The sequence below is a fragment of the Phyllopteryx taeniolatus genome, chromosome 14, assembly GCF_024500385.1.
Source record: "Phyllopteryx taeniolatus isolate TA_2022b chromosome 14, UOR_Ptae_1.2, whole genome shotgun sequence".
Taxonomy (NCBI): domain Eukaryota; kingdom Metazoa; phylum Chordata; class Actinopteri; order Syngnathiformes; family Syngnathidae; genus Phyllopteryx; species Phyllopteryx taeniolatus.
Window position 1 is genome coordinate 11,462,923 of NC_084515.1, and position 23,472 is coordinate 11,486,394.

The following is a 23,472-nucleotide window of genomic DNA, read 5'->3' on the forward strand; positions in this document are numbered from 1 at the left end:
CTCTCCATGGCCTCACTGAACATCGCCCACGCCCGAGTTTTTGCCTCAGCGACCACCAAAGCTGCTTTCCGGTACCCATCAGCTGCCTCCAAAGTCCCACGGGCCTAAAAGGCCCGATAGGACTTGAAAGCATCACTTACCGCTTGTGTCCACCAGTGGAATTACAATTTTTTAGACTATGATTTTATTCCAAGCATGTTTATTTTTTTTTTTTTTACTGAAGTAGGAGATGCTTTTTTTTTTAAAAAAAAGTATAATTTAATTGTAACATGCTCATTTATTATTAATGTTAGCTTTATAAAGGCGCTTAAAGGTATAATTAATGTACAGTGCTGTGAAGTATTTGCCCATTTTTCACATTTTTTTTCTTTGCATAGTTTCCCAGTTTAATGTTAAAGATCCTCAAACAAATGTAAACACTAGACAAAGAATAAAAATAAAATGAAGTTTTTAAATTATTTTGTTTGTTTTGTTTACTAAGGAAAAAAAATTCAAAGCTACCTGGCCCTGTGTGATAAAGTAATTTCCCCCGAATTTGAGAAGGGGGCAACTACTTGTTCACGACCCTGTTCGTCAAATGTTCATGTATTATTATTTTCTGATATATTTTTTTACAGTATTAGTTGTGCTGTTATAATAGGTTTAAATAAGATTTTTTTTTATGAGGCACTTTATTTCGGACTATCATTAGAACCAAATTAAAACATATTTGAAGGGTTTCCGTTGGTAAAAAGTCCTATTAGGTGAATTTAAAAGAGGAAAAGCTGGTGGCGCATGATCATTCTCGGCCTTAATTCAATTACTGCGCCCTTAACTACATCAGCTGGGGCCGCTTACGTAGGCACGCCCGTGTGCCGTGCGTGCGCGCTCCAGTATTGGTAGCGTCGTGCTCGCGTACGTCCTCGTCGTGCTCAGTGCGGAGAGAGCGAAGGGGAAAGAGAGAGAGAGAGAGAAAGAGAGAGAGAGAGAGAGAGAGAGAGAGAGAGAGAGAGAGAGAGAGAGAGAGAGAGAGAGAGAGAGAGAGAGAGAGAGAGAGTAAGTAGCCGAGTCAAGACTTCACTTGTCAGTAGTGACCTGCTCCCTCACACACGTTCCCCTCCTCTTTAGGTAAAATGTCAAAGTTGGATCAGGTCCTCGTTCTTGAGCCTCCCGCGGACCTCAAATTTAAAGGTAAGGTCCACCGCAATGTCCCTGTTGGGTGGCAAATACCGCCGGGGCACAGAAAAAAAAAAAAAAGAAGAAGTATTTTTACACTCCCTCCAGCAGCTCGTCGTAGGCTGTGAGCTAGCGAGCGTTCAGCGCCATTTTAAGTTAGCCGCGGACCGGACCGGACGGGCCGTTGCTGCCTCCTTGCGTTCTCCTGACGCGGGCTAGCCGGGCCTTGAGGCCACGCTGGCGGCCAAAGGTGGTGGAGATATGCGGGTGGGGGGAGGCTGACGTCGCTGGAAGTGAACGTATTAGCAATGGTAGCATCATCAAACACCTTTCTTTCTTTGAGGGTTTAATTATTTCATGAAGGAATGATTCAATGTGTGCAATGGGAATTGGACATGTTGCACATGACAGTTGGAATCACAAACTTGGCTGACTGTATTTGTATACTTAACACATTTTCGTACAAAAGTGCATTATTGTATTGTGTAAAACAATGCTGTGTTAGCGTCACCTGGTTAGCTTTCAGTGATGTGTCATTTAATAGTTGGCTGGTAGGCAGGCTAGCCCAAGTTTTAGCTTGTCTTAAACGACCCGTTTTAAAAAAAAATTTTTTTTTTTTTAAACTTCTTTCAAACCAACCTCTGGAGACATGTATTGATTGCAACTGTTGCTTTTGATGTTGATGAATGTGTACTGCAAGCGATGAGCTTGCAGGTAAAGTTGTCACCCAGTGCAATAAATGTCATTTTGTTTTTTAATTGATGAAGAATAACATTGTTAACTAAAATATTAGGAAAACAATACTTAACAGAATATGAGAGCTATGTTTAGGCCTTATGGTGCGATCAGTGTTTGCATATAATCATTCTCTCGCGAATTAAAATGTAACTGAAAAATGCACCTATTTGCTTTTATTTGTGTGCATTGTTGTCTTATGAGTTCAAATCATTTTGTGTCCACCCACGCTCCTAACCGAAAACATTTAAATCATCATTCACCAGTGGAAGGAATGGAAATGCCATTAATCTGTTCCAGCCCACACTTGTCAAATTTGTTTCATGTATTTCTTAATATGTAAAAACATACTGTAATAATATAATTGAATAGAATGTAAAGTATTAAACAGTTCGTGCATCATGATTTAATCCAGTGTGCGCGCCTTGGCCACCAGGGTGCAGTATAATCCAGATGTGTATGTATGTGTATATATATATACACGAAGACGTGCACAGCTGCAGTAATATCAGTTGTTTTTCACAGAGGATAAATAATATATGCCTCTGAAGATTACATTGTCTGTATGTGTGTTGCTACACTGCTTGTTTTCAAATATCCATTGCTTAAAGTGTTATAGCGGCTGCAACATCAATGCTAGTTTATTTAGCCTGCCTATGGTGCTTTGCATTGGGTGTTAGCATTAAGCTAGCAGACTTTCCTAAGGCAAAGATTTATGTAGTAGTTTTAAAAATACTTTAAATTCTTTGTTTTGTGTCTATTTTGACAGTAAAGTTCAACTAGTAGTGGCAATAAAGAGCTTGAAGCCTCTTTTTTGAATAATTGTTACCAGTTTGCCAAACTGCTGCTTGTTGTGAAGTTCGCTGCCACCATCTCGCACTCTTATCTCAAAATTTTACTCACAAGTCAAAGCAAAAAAATTGTCCAAGTGACAGTTCGTATCTCCAAAAACTCGTAAGTCAAGGTACCATTGTATTTTTATGCTCTTTCTGTAATGCCCAAAGATGCCGCCCAAATGCCCTGCTCCTTTGGTGCCATGTTAGTGGAGGAGTAATTAGCATTAGTATCACCAGCTGTTTAGCCACCCGGCTCGACAGCGAACGGCGGCATGATGGAAGATTCCAGTAGTGGTCTGACAGGCAGGTGAGGAGGCTCCTTGTGGGATTGACGGACGAGAAAGCAGGATGGTAAACTTCTCAAGATGATGCGGAGAAAGCTCTGGATTGCCGTTGGCAGTGTTGAAAGTTAACAGCTGATCAGGTGCTAACGGCTAGCTGCTTAATGTAAGGTACAGGATGTGTCCAAATAAAGAAGAGAGTAGTTGTAAGAGTCGTTTACGATATGCATCACTGAGTGTAAAACTTAATAAAGTGGCTAATAGGAAAACTGCAATTGGTATTTTTTCATGTTGTGAACCAGCAACCTACATGGCAGCATTCTTGGCCTTCTGGTGCATTTATAAAAAAAATTCTATATAAGCCATTTATTTTTAACGGTAATGTTGTATGATGAATTTGAAATATTAGTGTTTTGGGATCGTAGTTTGGGGTGTATCTATTATTATTATTATTGACAATTATATACCTCTTTAAGGAACATACGTCCTTTATTGGCTAATTTTTGCTCTTTGCCCTTGGGGCGTAGTTGCGAACCAAGAATACTGAGTGTTATCTAGACAAGCTAGTTTGTGATTACTGATTAATTGTGATGTAAAGTTGAGTGTATATCTGTACAGTTTTATTTTTATTGAAAGTGTCACAAGTGTGTTGGTAATCCTAGTTTTAAAAAACATTCAAAATGAGTTGATAGAGCATTCTCGTTTAGGCCTGGAGTTGAGGGTGTTATTAAAAAGGTGCCACACCCCGTGCTAAATTATCTGCTTGGGCTTCATTCAGTGATGTGTTGTTTTGAAGACTTTGATGAAACAAGTAACAATGTCCTTAAAAGTGAGAGGTTTATTACTGTAGAGCGTCAAAGTTTTGCAGGTTACAATAAGAGTACCGTAAAAAGCGACACTGGTGGTTACAGTAAATCAACTAAACATTTCACAGGTTAAAAGTAAGACTAATATCAATCTCATAAATTTGTTCAAAAAGACTACGGTTAACCTCCTTTTTAAAAAAAAAAACAAAAAAAACAAACCCCCCCCCCAAAAAAACAAACCACTGTTTACAATAAAGCTTCTTTATACTCGCTCGGATGGCGACCGCGCTGACGTATCTGCGGCTGTCCAGCGCGTAGTTTGCCTTTATACTCAAGCGCAACCCACGTGCGCAGTTTTGAAAATGTACTGCAGTTCATCTCCAAGTCGGGGGTGTCGCTACGGCTGCTATTGGCTAGGACACCACAGGGTGGAGTTCCCTTTGCATTTTTTTGGCCTTTTCCGGTAACTGTTTTTACTTTACTTTCAGTAACAAGGAACAAAGCAACAACAATGGCAACCGTGGAACAGTGTCTGCTAGAACAAATGGACCTAGATGACCAGATGATGCGTTTAATTATGCTGCAAAATCGATCGAGAAGGCGGCGGCGTAGATGGTATGTACAACCCCAATTCCAATGAAGTTGGGACGATGGGTTAAACATAAATAAAAACAGAATACAATGATTTGCAAATCATGTTTAACCTATATTTAATTGAATACACTACAAAGACAAGATATTTAATGTTCAAACTGACAAACTTTATTGTTTTTAGCAAATAATCATTAACTTAGAATTTGATGGCTGCAACATGTTACAAAAAAGCTGGGAATATAGGTTGAACATGATTTGCAAATCATTGTATTCTGTTTTTATTTGTTTAACACAACGTCCCAACTTCATTGGAATTGGGGTTGTAGAACCAAGGGGCACGCTGAGTACATCATCACAGCATGTGACTAAAACGGACCAATCACGAGAGATGATCTCCGCTCAACAAACCGCAACAATTTTCGCCGTGTGCGCGTCAAGCTACGCAGAGGGGCAATTCGTCAGTCATGTGATGCAATGCGGGCGTTGGGGGCCGCGTGGGTATAAAGGGGCCTGAAGACAACTGTTAATCACCCAAACGTTACTGCATCGATGCCCAACGACTCATGTAAATCCCACTAGAGTTGTTGTGCTGTTTAAATTAAGACTACCGGAAATCACACACAGGTTGCGCTGGTGAAAATAAGACAAATCCTATAAATGTTCCATTACTTAAGATATGACTTCTGTAAATCCACCAGTGTTTCCCTCTGATTACAAAAAACTCGAAATGCAGCATGTTGGAGTCCAAAGCATGACTAATGCTTTAAAGGTCAAAATGGCTGTAGTCTGCTGGTCACTTTTTTCGGAAGGACACTTAAAATGTGGTTCAAATTGAACGTCCCCAAAATATATAGTGGCCCCTGGTTGAACCTTAAATTACTACTTAATGATGAACGGTCTGCCATACTGCGTCCATGTTCCACGGTCATACTGAACGAATAAACCCAATAGATGTCATTTATCCAAACATTAGATTGTGAATAAACCCAGCTAACTGAATTCGTCACAGTCAATTGAAGAATGAATCATCTGTGAATGGTTTTAATAATGAATAATTCTCATACACCATTGCAAGATGTACCAATGAAATAATGCACTTTCTTTTAATGTTGAAAGGAACATGTCCTCCTCCATCTGGGATTCCTCCAGTGAGATAGAAGGGGGCAGCCCTCTTTCTTTTCCATTTTTTTCTTCTACTATTTTTAGACTACGATCAGGCCTGGAGGACCCAAACTTGGCTGGCATGCAACAAGATGAGCCAAGGTGTCAGCTCGGGGTTAGGTAATAGATGGAGGCAGTGTGGGTGTACCGGGTGTGCATTTATGGTGTAGTCATTTCCATGTTACTTTGAGTTATGCTTGCAGTATGTGTATTTTTTTTTTTAATGGACTGTTTTCTACAGGTCTTTTTCCACTGGATGCTTCCTGTTATTGACTCATTTCCACTCTTTTGCAGTTTCCAGAAGTGTAATCCTCCTCAGTCTCTGCTTTTCCACAGTGTTGCCCTGTGTAATACTCCACAGTCTTCACTTTACTGCATCGATGCCCAATGTAATAATCCAAACTCTCCACTTTGCTGCAGCGTTACACTCCACAGTGTCTGTCTACTTTCTGTGTTATACCTCAGTCTCTGCGTTGCAGCAGCACTGTACTCCACAGTCTTCAATTTACTGCAGCGTTAGACTCCGTAGGCTCTGCTTTTTTTCTCTGAAAGTGTTATGCTCCACAGTCTCCACATTCTTTCAGTGTTAACCACCCCAGTCTCTGCCTTGCAGCAGTTTTCTACTTAACAATCTCTGCTTTGCTGCAGTGTTATCCTCCAGTGTCCACAAACGCTGTACTCCAGTCTTAGTATTAAACTCCACTGTCTCTACTTTACTGCAGCTTTATACGCCACAGTATCCACTTTGTTGTTTCCCAGTGTTATACTCATGCCTCTGTGTTGCCTCATACATTGTAGCAGCATTATATTTCACAGTGTCCAATTTGCTGCAGTGTTGGACTCCAGTGTCTCCAATTTGCAGCAGGTTTCCGATTCCTTGCTGTCCAGTCCCCTCTCGGATAACAGTTGTCTCCTTACCATGGCTAGCACGTTGAAGTACAATAACAGAGACCCTTGTTTTTCTCCATTGTTGTTAGTTAGTGTGTCTCTTTCTGACCTATGCATTCTGGATAGAGCAGCATAATGGGAAACGATGGAAAATGGTGTTAGACAGGCACTGTAGGACATTGAAAGGGTTACTCCAGTGTAACTAAAATGAATGCAAGTTTTTGTGCTAAGAGGCCAGCACAAGACATAAAAAAGCTCAATGCTTTTTAAAATTATAAAATACCACAAATGTGTGACGTCTGGACATGATTTAACCATTATTTAAAAAAAAAAAAAGTGTTTTGGCATTTTTTTGTGGTAATCTGTTTAGATGGTCTGTGTCTTTTAAATGTCTAAATTGTTGTTAGCGTTCATGTGCTTAATTTGGAGCGGGTGATGCGTATCATCTTGCAATAGTCATCATGCAGCCGCAAACTTCTTGGAAGATTTTGGAACACACATTGTCTTCAACAGACACTGGTGAGGTTGTAGAAGTTGTAGAGGTCCACAGGAATGTCGCGGTGAGGCACCTGTTTGAATGGGTGTGTGTGTGTGTGTGTGTGGGTGTGTGTGTGTGTGTGTGTGTGTGTGTGTGTGTGTGTGTGTACAACAACACTGCCATGCTTGTTTTCTGCAAGCGGGTCATGCCTGGCGTCTTATCTCTCTTAGTAGCGGGTGTGAATGTAGTCTTTTGTCAACACTGGGCAAGCTTAATGCACAGCCCTTAATACCTCACGACCTGCCATGCGCAAATGCAGAATTCTACATCTTGTGTTCATTTCTAGCAAACAACACAAACAGACTCAAAATTCAAATGCATCAAATCAAAGTCCTTTCTTTACAGAAAGTTGGTCCATGCTACTTCTGGCTGAGAGTCGCAGGAAGCCAACTGGATTGGGAACATAAATGGGAAGTAGAAATTAGTATGCTTTGTGACATTGGAATTACTAGTGATGCGCAGAAAATTCGGTCATGAAAGTTTGCAGATAAAAATTGCCCCATAGTGCATTTTTGTTTTTCGGCTAAAAGACTTTTGTCTCCGAAATAGTAGTGCTAGGAACAAATGTGTGCAAATTTGGATTAATTTGCAAATTTTGTTTGAAAAAACGAATCTCAAATCATAATTTTCGCATTCGAATGAAAACTAATGAGTACATGTATTTTATTCTGACAGAAGCTGCAGTGTAGCAAAGCCATGCTGCAACTTCCTTTTACTTCCGCAGCTAATTTGACTTATTGTGCATGCGCAGTTGGACTGCAGGCTAGAGTTTGCTTTGCATCAGTTGTCAACACAGCCTAAGTCACTAACCATCGCCTCCATGGCAGCGAGAAGATACACTTCTTACACAAGTGTCGTTATCACGAAGGGAGGACAAGGACTAATTAACAGAACAACAGAGAAGCCATGCTAATTGCTAAGCTGTTGTCACATGTCACAAAACACTGAAATAAATGACTAGGTGATACAGTAGGTACACTTGTCACATAGGTTTGGGTGGAACCGCGTTATAGCGGAGCGTAACTAACTTTGAACAGCAAAATACCAGGCAAAGTATTACGTGTCTGGAGAGAAAATACACAATAATGCTGCATCGTCACACAGGACCAGAAACCGGACATGAATTAGTACGTCAGCTGAGAACAGGGGTTATAAAGTTAATAGTAGGGCTCGGACTCAGTCCCTAAAACCCCATTCGCTGTTCGACAGTAACAAATGATTTTCAGATCCAGAATCAAATCGTTAATCCTTGTACTATTCTGAAATAAAAAATGTCACTGTCTAACAAATTAAAAATCCAATTTGATTATTTGAAAACTATCCATTTCAATCCAATTAGATTATTTTAAAAACTCTCTTTACCCAGAAAGAGAGTATGCTGATACATTTTGGCTGGCGCATTTTAGCTCCCACTTTTCCCTCTGGAAAGGTTGTTCTTTTTAGTTTAGTTTTTTAGTTTCTTATTTTATCCAGGATCCCTCGCCATAGCCTGGCCAAAAGTAGAACCCAGGTCTGTTTTGCTCCTGTCTTGATGTCGTAAAATGTGTAAATCTACGGTGACTGGGAGCATCTGCCTCCTTTTTTAGCCAGCTCTCGTCACTCATCTGCCATCAGAATCATCTTTATTTGCCAAGTATGTCCAAAAAACACACAAGGATGATGTGTTGAATGAGTTTTGCACAACTTGTCTCATTCATTCTGCCGTGGTTGCTGTCTTCCATGAACATCCATGTAGCTCCTCGGGCACGGCCATTGGATGCCACCATAAAGTTAAATTATCGTCTTGGTGGAGGGCTTAACGTGCATTTGTGATCCATGATCAGCTGCAGGCCATGGTAGCTACTCTACTACTGCGCAGATGCGCATGCGCAGTAAGTCAAAATGGCGTTGGCCATAAATAAAGGCTAAACACCATGTAATCTTACATTTTTTTTAAGTAAAGGCAGCATGGCAGCAGAGATGTCAATAAAGTATTATGTTATCCTTTGATTTGTTGTGAGTTTAATCTAAAAATTCTGATTCGGCGTTCGTTTTTTTGGCGGACTCAAATTCTAATTCGAGTCACCACAGACTTGTGCATAGCCATAGTTAAAATTATATTAAAATAAATATTTATAAGATAACCTTTATTAGTCCCATCATGGGGAAATTTTGCATAGTTTCAACAGCAATAGTGGGTACACGAAATACAAAAATGTTATGCGAGAAGACGAACTATCCAATCTATTGACAGTGTTATTTGTCTGTTTGCATAATAGAGTCCTGAGTTTTAATTTTGACTTTTGAGATCTGATTACTCTGTTTGAATAGACTTGGTTTCTTACTATGGTTGAAAACAGGCAATTAATCCATTGACATATTTTTTTACAATGGCATGTTGAAATCTCGGACTTTGATTCAGGGTGCAACTGCATCCACCATTACAAGTTTGATGCAATAAATACATTAAAATAACACACATTTATAGTTATATTATTTTTATCCTGTTAATAATCTGCGATAACTGTCCAGCAGTGATGTTCCTGACATACAGTAATTTAAAAAATATGGAAGTACATTTATATAAATCTGCAGCATTTTTTTATTTTTTTTTTGGCCTTGGTTTTCAGGATCTGCTATGTTACTGGACAGTAAAATCAGCTATTCTTCCGGACATTGGAATCAGACATGCTACTGGATGTTAGAATCAGCTATGCTACTGGGTTGTTAGTGTTAGTTATGTTACCGGGACGTTAAAATTAGCTATGCTATCAAACATTTGTACTGAGTATACTAACTGACATTAAAATAAGATGGAAGTCCGCGGGTGGATGTGGTCACCAATCTATGGGAGGAGCAACAGTTGGTCATCTTGTGACTAAGTTTGCTTCCTATTAGGGCGCTAACCCTGTCAGCCGCATTTAGCCCCAATAAATCATGATATGTTGGAAAAACAGCTACAGCTACATAAACTAAACTCAATCAGCACAGTTAGCCTGGGAGTCGGGAAAAGTACCGTCTCATGATGCGTACTTCGTGTAAAATCCTGCTTGCATTTTTATATTGGCTAATACGGAGTAGGACACTTGGCATCCTTTTAGGGCATCACAAGTTGTTTTTGGGGCTAATTTGTTCATTTATTCCAGTAATCTAGTAATGGACACAAACCATCACACTGTGTCTGTCCCATTGACAGATTGAGAGAGGCATTTGGCACAAAGCAATAGGGTGCATATTATTGCACCAGTAAGTGAGGCTGCCTCCAGAACACAGGTGTCAGACGGGTGGCCCGGGGGCCAGATCCGGCCCGCCACATCATTTTATGTGGCCCGTGAGAGTGCATCGACTTTGATATTCTTGCTAAAATGGCAAAATTGCAAATTGTCTTCACTTTTAAAACTATTGAGAATATTGCAAGCATTTTTAGTTACCAACCACCCTTTTAAAATAACATTGATTCATACTGTAGTTGAACAAACAGTTTTTACTTTTGATTTCAAAACAAATTATCCATTAATTTGTCTATACGTAATAATATGAGGCAATCATACATTCATATGGGTTTGCAGCCATAACGGCCCTCAGAGTGGAATTACAGCTACGATGTGGCCCGCGACAAAAATAAGTTTGACACCCCTGCTCCAGAGCATGGCAGATTCTAATTTTCAGTAGCATAACTAATTGGAATGTCCCGTAGCTTACCTGATTCTCATTTTCGACAATTTAACTGATTCTAATGTGCATCGTTGACTTTGATGTCCGGTAGCACAGCTGATTTTCATGTGCAACAACATGAACAGAAAGTCCGGTGGCATGGCTGATTCTAATGTCGGAAGCAAAGTCGATTGTGATGTCAGGTAGCGTAGCCGACTGTGATGTCTGATAGCATTGCTGAATCTCATGTCCGGTTGCATAGCTGACTTTAAAATGTCTGGTAGCATAGCTGAGCTAATGTCTTTTGGCATAGCTAATTAATTTGAATGTCCAGTAGCATCGGTGATTTGAATGTCCCGGTAGCATAATCGATTGTAATAAATCAGTCTATTTAAGTCAGCTGAATGCTTTTATCTTCATCTTATCTGCGGCAGCGTTTTGACACAAGCCACCTTGCGGTGCAACCGCAAGTCTAACAAGTCTCAATTAAATTATTCCTCCTAATCACATCGGTCTAATCGAGTTGTGCCGTTTTTGAAGTTTTGTGTTTGAACTTTTTGTCAGCCTTTTTTTTTTTTTTCTTTTATTTCCCAAATATGAGACGTGCACTTGGAATTACTGAATTTCCGCTCTCTGATCGCTGTTGAAATGCAATTTATTTACCTGTGAAACTGTACACATTGCTCTGTAAACCCACCCACTGTCTGTCATTTTGTTCTCTGTCAGGTCCATTCACAGATGTCGTCACCACCAACCTCAAGCTGAAGAACCCGTCTGACAGAAGAGTGTGTTTCAAAGTCAAGACGACAGCGCCGCGTCGCTACTGCGTACGGCCCAACAGCGGCGTCATCGAAGCAGGAGCTGCCGTCAATATCTCTGGTCAGTGAAGCCTGCGCGTTTCCACTAAATGCCGCTCTTTGCTTGAGATTGGTAAACTTGGGTATCTGTGGTTTCACCAGTGCCTGTAAACGAAAAACATGGCTTTAAAGCTTTCTGTTCAAAAAATGGTGCCATTCAATTCATTCTACTGCTACATGGAAAAAGGTGCATGATTCTCTAACAGCCAATCAACACATAGCAGTGTGTCAGGGCCCGCCCTCGCGCATCGTACTACATAGTAAAGAGTGGACAAACTCTTGGCTACTGAAAAGCATGGTGGTTCTTGTTTTGTATTTTGGGATAGGAAGTAAAAACTTGAACTGAACCGTACCACTTTGTGAGCTTAAGGAGTTGGTTGGTGACTTTAGACAATGAAAGGCCTCCCTTTAAAGTGGAGTCGAGCACTCTAGTTTTAATTCTACAATGTTGTATTATGTGAAGTTCATTCATTGACCACTTAAGATCTTTATTTTATTACTGCACTGCAAGTGGAATTTCTGATATTTGTTTAGATTTTAATTTGGAATGTTTGACGAGATATTTAAATGTTTCTTTGAATCATTATTTTGTGCTGCACCGCTGATGTGCCTTAAAAAGTCAGTCGGTCCACCCCCCCCACTAGGTTTTAGATCACAACCTCACGAGACTTATAACCATATAAAAAAGTATAATGTTGGGATACCTTTATTCAGGTAAAAAAAAGTTAAGAGAATTTGGATGTGCTCTCTTTTTTTCGTTTTACTGCATTGCTGGAGTATCAGATTGTGATTAGGAATCGGCTGAAGAAGAAAAAAAATGTGATCAGTTCATCCCTACTTCTTCGTTTCCTTTTCGGCTTCGTTTTCCTTTCGGTTGCCACAGCGGATAATCCTTTTCCATGTAAGCCTATCTCCTGCATCCTCCTCTTGAACACCAACTGCCCTCATGTCTTCCCTCACGACATCCATCAACCTTCTCTTTGATCTTCCTCTAGCTCTCTTGCCTGGCAGCTCCATGCTCATCATCCTTCTACCAATATATTCACTATTTCTCCTCTGGACGTGTCCAAACCATCGAAGTCTGCTCTCTCTAACTTTGCCTCCAAAACATCGAACCTTGGCTGTCCCTCTGATGAGCTCATTTCCAATTTTATCCAACCTGATCACTCCGAGATCGAACCTCAACATCTTCATTTCCGCCATCTCCAGCTCTGCTTCCTGTTTTCTCTTCAGTGCCACTGTCTCTAATCCGTACATCATGGCTGGCCTCACCACTGTTTTATAAACTTTGCCCTTCATCCTCGCAGAGACTCTTCTGTCACATAATACACGTGACACCTTCCTCCACCCGTTCCAACCTGCTTGGACCTGTTTCTTCACTTCCTGACGACACTCACCATTGCTCTGGCCGGTTGACCCAAAGTATTTAAAGTCCTCCACCCTTGCGATCTCTTCTCCCTGTAGCCTCACTCTCCCCCCACCACCCCTCTCATTCATGCACGTATATTCTGTCTTACTTCGGCTAATCTTCAGTCCTCTGCTTCCCAGTGCATGCCTCCATCTTTCTAACTGTTCCTCCACCTGCTCCCTGCTTTCACTGCAGATCGCAATGTCATCTGCAAACATCATGGTCCACGAGGATTCCAGCCTAACCTCACCTGTCAGCCTAGCCATCACCTTAAATTCCTAACCCTCAAGGCAAATAATGCATCTGTGGTACTCTTTCTCGACACGAAACCATACTCCATCCATCCATTTTCTGAGCCGCTTCTCCTCACTAGGGTCGCGGGCATGCTGGAGCCTATCCCAGCTGTCATCGGGCAGGAGGCGGGGTACACCCTGAACTGGTTGCCAGCCAATCGCAGGGCACATAGAAACAAACAACCATTCGCACTCACAGTCATGCCTACGGGGAATTTAGAGTCTCCAATTAATGCATGTTTTTGGGATGTGGGAGGAAACCGGAGTGCCCGGAGAAAACCCACGCAGGCACGGGGAGAACATGCAAACTCCACACAGGCGGGGCCGGGGATTGAACCCCGCTCCTCAGAACTGTGAGGCTGACGCTCTAACCAGTCGGCCACCGTGCCGCCCGAAACCATACTGTTGCTCGCAAATACTCACTTGTGTGTCTCATCAACTTTATTCCTCTATAGTTCCCACAGCTCTGCACATCACCCTTGTTCTTAAAAATGGGCACCAGCACACTTTTCCTCCATTCCTCAGGCATCTTCTCACGTGCTAGAATTCTATTGAACAAGCTGGTCAAAAACTCCACAGGCACCTCTCCTAGATGCTTCCATAACTCCACAGGAATGTCATCAGGACCAACTGCCTTTCCAACTTCCCCCTTACTAATCATTGCCACTTCCTGGTCCACCACACTTGCCTCTTCTACTCTCGCTTCGCTCTCATTTTCCTCATTAATCAACTCCTCGAAGTATTCTTTCCATCTATCTAGCACACTACTGGCACCAGTCAACATATTTCCATCTCTATCCTTAATCACCTTAACTTGCTGCACATCCTTCCCATCTCTATCCCCCTGTTTGGCCAACCTGTGTATCTCCTTTTCTCTGTTTTTAGTGTCCAACCTGGCTTACATGTCATCATATGCCTCTTGTTTGGCCTTTGCCACCTCTACCTTTGACCTATGTCGCATCTCAATGTGTTCCTTTCGCCTCTCCTCGGTCCTCTGTGTCCCACTTCTTCTTAGCTAACCTTTTTCCTTGTATGATTTCCTGTACTGTGAGGTTCCACCACAAAGTCTCCTTCTCTCCTTTCCTGCCAGAAGATACACCAAGTACTCTCCTGCCTGCCTCTCTGATCACCTTGGCTGCAGTGGTCCAGTCTTCTGGAAGCTCCTCCCGTCCACCGAGAGCCTGTCTCACCTCTTCCCGAAAAACTGCACAACACTCGTCCTGTCTCAGCTTCTACCACATGATTCTCTCCTCTGCCTTTGTCTTCCTAATCTTCCTCCCCACCACCAGCGTCATCTTACACACCACCATCCTGTGCTGTCTAGCCACACTCTCCACTACCTTACAGTCAGTAACCTCCTTCAGATTACATCGTCTGCACAAAATGAAATCCACCTGCGTGCTTCTACCTCCGCTCTTGTAGGTCACCCTATGTTCCTGCCTCTTCTGGGAAAAAAAGTGTTCACTCCAGCCATTTGCATCCTTTTTGCAAAGTCTACCACCATCTGTCCCTCCAAGTTCCTTTCCTGGATGCCGTACTTACCCATCACTTCTTCATCACCACTATTTCCTTCATCAACATGTCCATTACAATCTGGTCCAATCACTACTCTCTGTCTAGGATGGTCAGAACTACTTCGTCTAGCTCCTTCCAGAATTTCTCTTTCACCTAGGTCACATCCTACCTGTGGGGCATAGCCAGTAATCACATTATACATAACACCCTCAATTTCAAGTTTCAGCCTTATCACTCGATCTGATACTCTTTTCACCTCCAAGACATTCTTAGCCAACTCTTTTTTTTTTTAAATAACCCCGACTCCATTTCTCTTCCCATCTACACCATGGTAAAATAATTTAAACCCTGCCCCTAAACTTCTAGCCTTACTGCCTTTCCACCTGGTTTCCTGGACACACAATATATCAACCTTTCTCCTAATCATCATGTCAACCAACTCCTGAGATTTTCCTGTCCATCTAGTCCCAACATTCAAAGTCCCCACATTCAGTTCTAGGCTCTGTGCTTTCCTCTTCTCTTTCTGCCGAAGAACCCGCTTTCCACCTTCTTATTCTTCGACCCACAGTAGCTGAATTTCCACCGGCGCCCTGCAGGTTGACGGCGCCGGTGGTGGACGTTGTTAACCCGGGCCGCGACCGATCCGGTATGGAATTCTTTGGATGAACGCACATATTTGTTTGGCAAAGTTTTAAGACGGATGCCCTTCCAGACGCAACCCTATGCATTTATCCGGGCTTGGGGACCGGCCTACAGTTTGCATTGGCTTGTGCCCCCCATAGGGCTGCATTATCAGGACATCCCAACTAACTGTAGTAATTACCTAAGGTCATAGACATTGAGTTTTCTGCACAGTATTAAAGATTTTTGGGATTTTGATCATTGTTAAGACAAAAACAATACATTCTTGCCATGACCACAGCACAATCTTGTTCCATGACATTTTTTTTTGCCGTTTTTCTGCATTAGCCTGCAATAGTTCTTTTTAGTTTTCTTTAAACTCTACTTTCACTTGACCTTAGTTGTAATATGCCACTAATTTGCTTTTAAAGGCTTCATATCATGCAATTGTTCGCAGTTTCAAACAATTCCCATGTAATTTAAGACGTGACATTTTTTGTCAAGAATTATAGCATACTTTACAGACCCTATTTCTTGTCTCCCTAAAATTAGCTCATTTTTATGGGTGGGCTTGTCTAATGTACAGTGGGGGGAAAAAAGTTTGCAGACTCTGTTCACAACGTTTTCCGCCATTGTGACTTATAACCTGTAAAAATCAGTTGTGGGGAAAAAAAGCATTTTGAGAGGGGAATTACAAATAAAAAAAAAACTTGGCTGTGGTTGCACAAGTGTGCACATCCTCCTATAATGGTGGCTGTGTTCAGAATTAACCACACTCACTCATTTTAAATGAGAGTCAGCACATACCTGCCACCATTAAAAGTTCCTCTGGTGAAAACGAAAACAAATTCGGACATCCTATGGGGGCCGGTTATATGTAAATTAGCGACACTGCTACGTAACAGTGGGGAAGAAGTGAAGAACGGCTCGCTCATAGACACATTTTCAGGAACGGGCAGACAACCAAAGATTTATTTGGTTTAAGTTTACTCTTGATGGGTGGGCCGGCACTCCAGAGACCCTATTACCTTTATTTGCATGAGCCATTAAAAAGTCAATTTTCCAAAATATGCCAGTAGACACATCCACCTTATCTGAGTTAACTCTGTACTTTGCTGTCCCTCCTCAGTTATGCTACAGCCCTTTGACTATGACCCCAACGAGAAGAGCAAACACAAATTCATGGTGCAGACCATCTTCGCTCCATCCAACGTCTCCGACATGGACTCTTTGGTGAGGAACAGGCGTGTGAGTGATGGTTAAACTGTGCCCTTTCCGCCACCAGAGGGCAACAATATAGCAGTCATTTATTACTAGAATGGAATCTTAGGAAGTTTTATCAGATAATCTTGTTTATTAATGTTTTTAATAACATATTTCATATGTGGCATAATGGTGGGATGTTCTAGTCAATGTACCAGAATATTCCATATTTCCTGGCATTGCACGTTAGGATCGTAAGATAGGCTGAGGTGGCGTCACGTGACCCTGGCTGTCTTGCTGCTAGCAGTTTGCAACAATAACATTCCCCACTTTGCTTTTCCCGTTTCTCTTCTGACGTCAGTGGAAAGACGCGAAACCCGATGACCTCATGGATTCCAAGTTGAGATGTGTCTTCGAGCTGCCTTCTGAAAACGATAAGATGGTAAGGAAAAGGTGCCAATGCTTATTAATCATGCCAAGTGTTTTCCCAATCCCCTTATGAGCCAGTCATTTTGCACCCTACTTAATGGTATAGAATATAATGGAAACTTCAAAGTGGAACATCCCAAAAGTGGTACAATGAACAAAAATGTTCAAACAACGTGATAGCTGTAGTGCAGGAAACCGAACTTACAATGGGTACGGAAAGTATTCAGACCCCCTTAAATGTTTCACTCTGTTATATTGCAGCCACTTGCTAAAATCATTTGTTAATTGACGTTGATGTTTTTGCAGATTTATTAAAAAAGAAAAACTGAAATATCACACAGCCATAAGTATGCAGACCCTTTGCTCTGACACTCATATATTTAACATGGGTGCTGTCCATTTTTTTCTGCTCGTCCTTGTGATGGTTCTACACCTTCATTGGAGTCCAGCTCTGTTTGATTATACTGCTTGGACTTGATTAGGAAAGCCACACACCTGTCTATATAAGACCTTACAGCTCACAGTGCATGTCAGAGCAAATGAGAATCATGAGTTTAAAGGACCTGCCTGAAGAGCTCAGGGACAGAATTGTGCCAAGGCACAGATCTGGCCAAGGTTACAAAAAAATTCTGCTGGACTTAAGGTTCCTAAGAGCGCAGTGGCCTCCATAATCCTGAAATGGAAGACGTTTGGGACGATCAGAACCCTTCCTAGAGCTGGCCGTCCGGCCAAACTGAGTAATCGGGGGAGAAGAGCCTCGGTGAGAGAGGTAAAGAAGAACCCAAAGATCACTCTGGCTGCGCTCCAGAGATGCAGTCGGGAGATGGGAGAAAGTTCTAGAAAGTCAAACATCACTGCAGCCCTCCACCAGTCGGGGCTTTATGGCAGAGTGGCCCGACGGAAGCCTCTCCTCAGTGCAAGACACATGAAAGCCCACATGGAGTTTGCAAAAAAAACAAACACCTGAAGAATTCCAAGATGGTGAGAAATAAGATTCTTTAGTCTGATGAGACCAAGACAGAACTTTTTGGCCTTAATTCTAAGCGGTATGTGTGGAGAAAACCAGGCACTGCTCATCACCTGTTCAATACAGTCCCAACAGTGAAGCATGGTGGTGGCAGCATCATGCTGTGGGGGTGTTTTTCAGCTGCAGGGACAGGACGACTGGTTGCAATCGAAGGAAAGATGAATCCGGCCAAGTACAGGGATATCCTGGACGAAAACCTTCTCCAGAGTGCTCAGGACCTCAGACTGGGCCGAAAGGTCACCTTCCAACAAGACCAAGTATATTTTTCTGTCAATATGAGGTGCTGTGTGTACATTAATGAGGAAAAAATGAACTTAAATGATTTTAGCAAATGCCTGCAATATAACAAAAAGGGGAAAATGTAAAGGGGTCTGAATACTTTCCGTACCCACTGTAACTGCGACATAACAAAGCATCTGGCTCAGGGGTCTGCAACCCACTGCTCCAGAGCTGCATGTAGCTCTGTCATTCTTCTGCTGTGGCTCTCTGAGATTTTGGAAAATGAGTATTTAATTTAAATACATTTTTATTTTAGCTCGTTCGTTTTGCAAATGTATATCTAAATTTGAAGAATATGGTACTCTTGTAGCATTAAAATAAATAAATAAATAAATGTATAGTTTGTCGCCCCAAAATATGCATCACAACCACCGATATGCAACACTTTTGTTGCCAAGATTTATTGAGCTATTTGACCCCCAGGAAGTAAACAAATTCCAAGAAAAGAAAAGCTTATGAAGAAAACGGTATGTTAATGGTACTTGCTACATGAACTATATGAAAAACAAACATCGCCCACACCTCCGAGATGACGGCTTACAATCGTGTGTGAAAATGGTGACGTATACAGAAAAAAAATTGCATTGTCAAGGTAAAATATGTATTTTAATTGGCTATTATTTTGCAATTTTATTTTCTACATTACGTGAAATAGTCCTTTTTAATTCAAGTTGACAAGTGACTGCATGCTCCACATGCAACAATGATCACAAAACACAAAAGCAGACGGCATTTTTGGTTTGCATTTTTAAATCACTGCAGGTGGATAATTTAAGTTTGGCTTTAATTTCATAAATATGGGGAGGATTCAAATAGACAAATATTTTATTTAAAAGCTTCAACCAAGTGTCTTTTTTCAGAGTTCCAAATGTTTTTTTGTTACATACAGAAATACAATTTTGTGTTCTCTGTAGCAGTTCATTGATTTCATAAATGCAACACACAGTAGTTGTTTTTTTTTTCTTTCATAACTGCAGATAATTAAAAACATGTATATGTAGTGTTATCCTCACTTAAGATGTCAAAAGGGTTTTGTGGCTCCCAGTGTTTTTTTCTATGGGAAATGGTTGAAATGGGTCTTTGAGTACAGCGGACCCCCGCATGCTCGAGGTGCGGCACCTGCGGATTCAGCTATTCTTTATTTTTTTTTATTATTCTTATTTTGTGCCAAATTCTTTTCATTTTTTTTCTTTTTGTTTTTTCTTTTTTTGGGAGGAAGCACCCACAAAAATGCTTATTGGCGATTGATCCCCGCTTATTCAAGAATTATTCGGGTTTAAAAAAACAAACAAGTTTGGAAATTATAAAAATGTTTCCTCTAATTTTTATATTTACAAAAAGTTGACAGTTTGTTTAAATGGCAAGAGGAGTTACTAAAATGTGTGTTCTTCAAAACATGGACATATTTAGCGCCGCTTAGTGTTGCAAATGCTTATGGTGGCTTGGACAAACCGCTGTCGTTCTGGGAGGCGCGCCCGCCATGCAAGGAAGACGCACCGGCTTTGTGGGGCTCCTTCAACAAAGCCGGGTGAACTGCCCTACACTGCTCTGCATCATGCAGGTGATTAAGTAGGTGTATTCAAATTTGGGGATTTTGAATGACATGCAGGACAAACATAACAGTAGTATAATATAAAAATATTTGAGTGAGTTGATTTTTGTGAAAGAATGCACAAAATGAGTTCTTTCACTTAATGTTGGTTTGCTGTTCAGCAGTTTTGGGCCATCTTTCAATGGTAATATTTATGCACAGAACCCTTTGCAGAACCACCCCCCCCCCCCCCCCCCCCCCCCAAAAATTTTTTTTTAATCATAGTATGTGGTTATGTTTGCTTCAAAACAACCCTTTGCTGTAGAAGAGTGGATCGTTTATACCTGCATTTGACCATGAGCTATAATAATGTGATGTACATTGGTTCAATAAAAAAAACAGACGTGCTCATGTTTTGTCCTTATTTAAAATGGCATATTTGTCATATATCTGGTTAGGAATTACGCGGTCCTGTGTGGCCCCCTGTTAGCACAGATACAAGGTTGTGGGCCCCTCATAATTAAAGTTGCCCATCCTTGGTTTATAACTAAATAATTTTAAATAATTTTGATTAACGAAAACCCCAAAATCTAAAGAATATAATGATCAAAATATTTTTTCAATTGGCCTTCTGAAGAGTTTGTTACCATGTCATTGCAGAATGACGTGGAGGTGAGTAAAGCTGCTCCGGTGATGAACTCTGCCAAGGTTGACCCGCCCTCAGCAGCAACAGCAGCAGCACCCGCCACCCCAATCATGGCCACCGCCTCTGCCTCCTCATTGGATGACAGCGAGATGAAGAAATTGCTGGAGAAGTGCAAGCGGCTGCAGGCCGAGATGAGCAAAATGTCAGAGGAGAACCGGCACTTAAAGGTGAGACACTTCGTCCCCTGGTCTGTCGCATTGGCGCATAGGGGTGGGCGATTTAATTGATTTTATCGATCAATTTGATCTTGTTCTTCAAGATAATTTTTGTTGTTGTGCCTTCAAAACACATCCTCCCTGATATGCAATACTTGCACTAACACGGCTGCGAACGGAGAGCAGCTAACTTCTGCTAACAACCAAGGTTAAACTTAGCTCCTGCCCAACATGTTTTCATAGATCTTAGAACAGTTGAGATGCATAACTTCAACGTACTTCCTTGACACCAATTTCTTATTAGCTAGGGCTTTGGTGGTATCTTCTGGTATGTTAGACTGTAACAGAAATAGCCCGAAAATACACAGATTCTGAAAATAGGTGAGTTTTCAGCGAATAGCTGAGAATAGGTTCCAACACAAAAAAATGCAAATCGGTCAATTCGTGAATAGCACACCACGACTAGGTAGGGGCTTTATTGTATTGTCATTTTCACTGCGCAAAGGAGAAAAATATTGATTAAAATTGGAAATCGGGAAGATTCTGAAAATAAAATATTGTTTACAAAAAATTGGAAATCGGATTTTTGTGAGGGGAAAACAAATCTGAGTTGATTTTAAAGACCATCTCATCCAAGCCCTAGTTGACTATACTTTGCTTGTCTCCCCCAGGACGACAGCGCTCGCTTTAGGAAGATGGCACGCTCGGATCAGGCGACCGCCAACTCGGCCGCCTCCCTGCCCTCCCTACTGGTGGTCATTGCGGCCATTTTCATCGGCTTCTTCCTAGGGAAGTTCATCTTGTAGACTCGTGAGTCGGCGGTGGCATCTCCACCCCTCCGTCCCTCGAGCCAAGTGTTTGTGTGTTGATGTCCGCCATATCACCGCTAGCGTGGGCCCCCAGACCAACACACGTGTACGCCAAAGGCGCCTTTTTTTTTTTTTTTTTCCCCCCTCTCATAACCTTCTCACACGGTTAAATGCGTGCAGGCGTCCAGAAAGCAAAGGTGACGACAAAGCAATTTTGTAAATTTTTATTTTTTTTTAATTTTTTTTTTTGAAGGTTGCAGGTCATGTGACAGGAAGTGATCTGTCAGTCCAAATGGAAGTAAATCATAACTACCACTCTCTTCTTCTTGTCCTTCGTCTCTTTTTAATCGGTGTGGACTCAATTGTTTTAATGAAATTCTTTTTAAACAAAGACGAAGAACTTCCGTCACCTTCACTGGATCACTTTTTCTTTCTCTTCTCGGAATGTTAACGTCCAGTTGGGGATTAAGGTGCCTCCTCCTCTTCCTTGTACATTTTGTCTATTCTTTGCCCACCAATGCAGACTTTATATTATTATTGTTGTTATTGTTATTAATAATTATACAAATCTATTCCTTTCTGAGGCAAACATTGACTGAAATGGGTCTCCATTCTTAATCCTGTCCCATGATATTAAGCAATGAAAATAAAATGGAAAAAAAACACCCAGTGCTTTCCATACCCGTCTGTTTTGTCTTTGGTTTTTAATCACAACTCTATACATTAATCTGTAGCTATCATAAAAGCATTCATCATCTAAAAAAAGTTTTAAGTAATACTGTAACATTCTTACCTGTTATAGGAAAGGTTTTTACAGCACGATACTGTCACCTAGTGGCATTTTTCTTTTTTTCATACCTGTGATGACCATAAGGAAAAGTGTTATAATCGTACGGCAAGAAACAAAACTCACTGTGACGTAGGAGAACATCAGGCACATCAATACATGAACGATGCAGTCAGTGAAAACATTGACGTGCAAGAATTAATTTTAAAGCTCCCCTTCATTATTTTTTTTTCATTTTAATCTTTGATGTCCTTTTACCATATTTGCAAGATAATTTGGCTTGGGAATGCCCAGAATGTCCTTTTTCAAGCTTTTCTAGTTGGTCCATATCACGGCGTGTTCTAGCGTCTAGAAGTGTTGAGAAGTTTGGGGGGTGGCTAAGTATTCATAGCAAGGTCGTGTCCATCAATTTTTTACTATCTTTGTGAAGCACAATTCACAAACCGCATTAATGTCAAACTCAAACCAATTCGCTTTACAGTTTTTTTGCTTATGGGAAAACAAACAAATTAACCTAGAACGACTGAAGTCAAACAGGAACAGATTGTGTTCAGTTTTGGAGGTTCCACCAAGGGTGATAATGTCACCTTGTGGACTTCTAGAGCAATTTCTTGAATGAATTGCTTGCATTTACGTCAGCATCTGCATGGTAGAATTAATTCATGTGCGTAATAATTGTGTTGCTCATAACATACTGAGCAGTCAGACACTTTCCCATGTCGTAACATTCAATTCCTCTTCCATGGTTATCGTGACACTTGTTTCTCTTTGCCATCACTGGCACCTAGTGGCATAGCAAAAAAGCAAAACATACTTAATCCTTTATATAGAAGGCATGGCAAATTTGACTCGTGTCACTCACACGTTTTGTTTCATTTGTGTCCAACTTGGAGGACTGCCGCCACCTGTTGGACAAAGTATTACTAACGCTCAGGCCTTTCAGAAGTCCAATTTCAAAGCAGAGGACCACTTAAAGCCGTGTACACGCACGTTTCTTAAAACAAAAGGGACCACACTCATGATGGGGGGCGGTGGATTGCCACGTGTGTGCTTCCTGCTCTTAATATGTGTGTTTGTAATACTGTCGCTGCTTCAGATAATCAACACAGCACGCCACACACACAACGATGTAGTACCAAAAATGGCCTGTGAGAGGCAGCACAGTTCCACAGTACATCAAGACCACCGGAAAATACGTAGTAGTAGAGTAAGTGGAAGACGCTAA

At 41.3% G+C, this 23,472-nt stretch overlaps 1 protein-coding gene across 1 annotated transcript; it reads left to right on the top strand.

Annotated features, from left to right (window-relative positions):
• The first annotated feature begins 1,020 nt into the window (after window positions 1-1,020).
• On the top strand, window positions 1,021-22,125 carry vapal (VAMP (vesicle-associated membrane protein)-associated protein A, like). Its single transcript, XM_061796973.1, has 6 exons — window positions 1,021-1,170; window positions 11,354-11,506; window positions 16,451-16,554; window positions 16,886-16,966; window positions 20,451-20,663; window positions 21,323-22,125. The coding sequence occupies exons 1-6, from the start codon at window positions 1,113-1,115 to the stop codon at window positions 21,455-21,457; spliced, it is 744 nt and encodes a 247-aa protein (XP_061652957.1). The 5' UTR covers window positions 1,021-1,112; the 3' UTR covers window positions 21,458-22,125.
• Window positions 22,126-23,472: the final 1,347 nt, after the last annotated feature.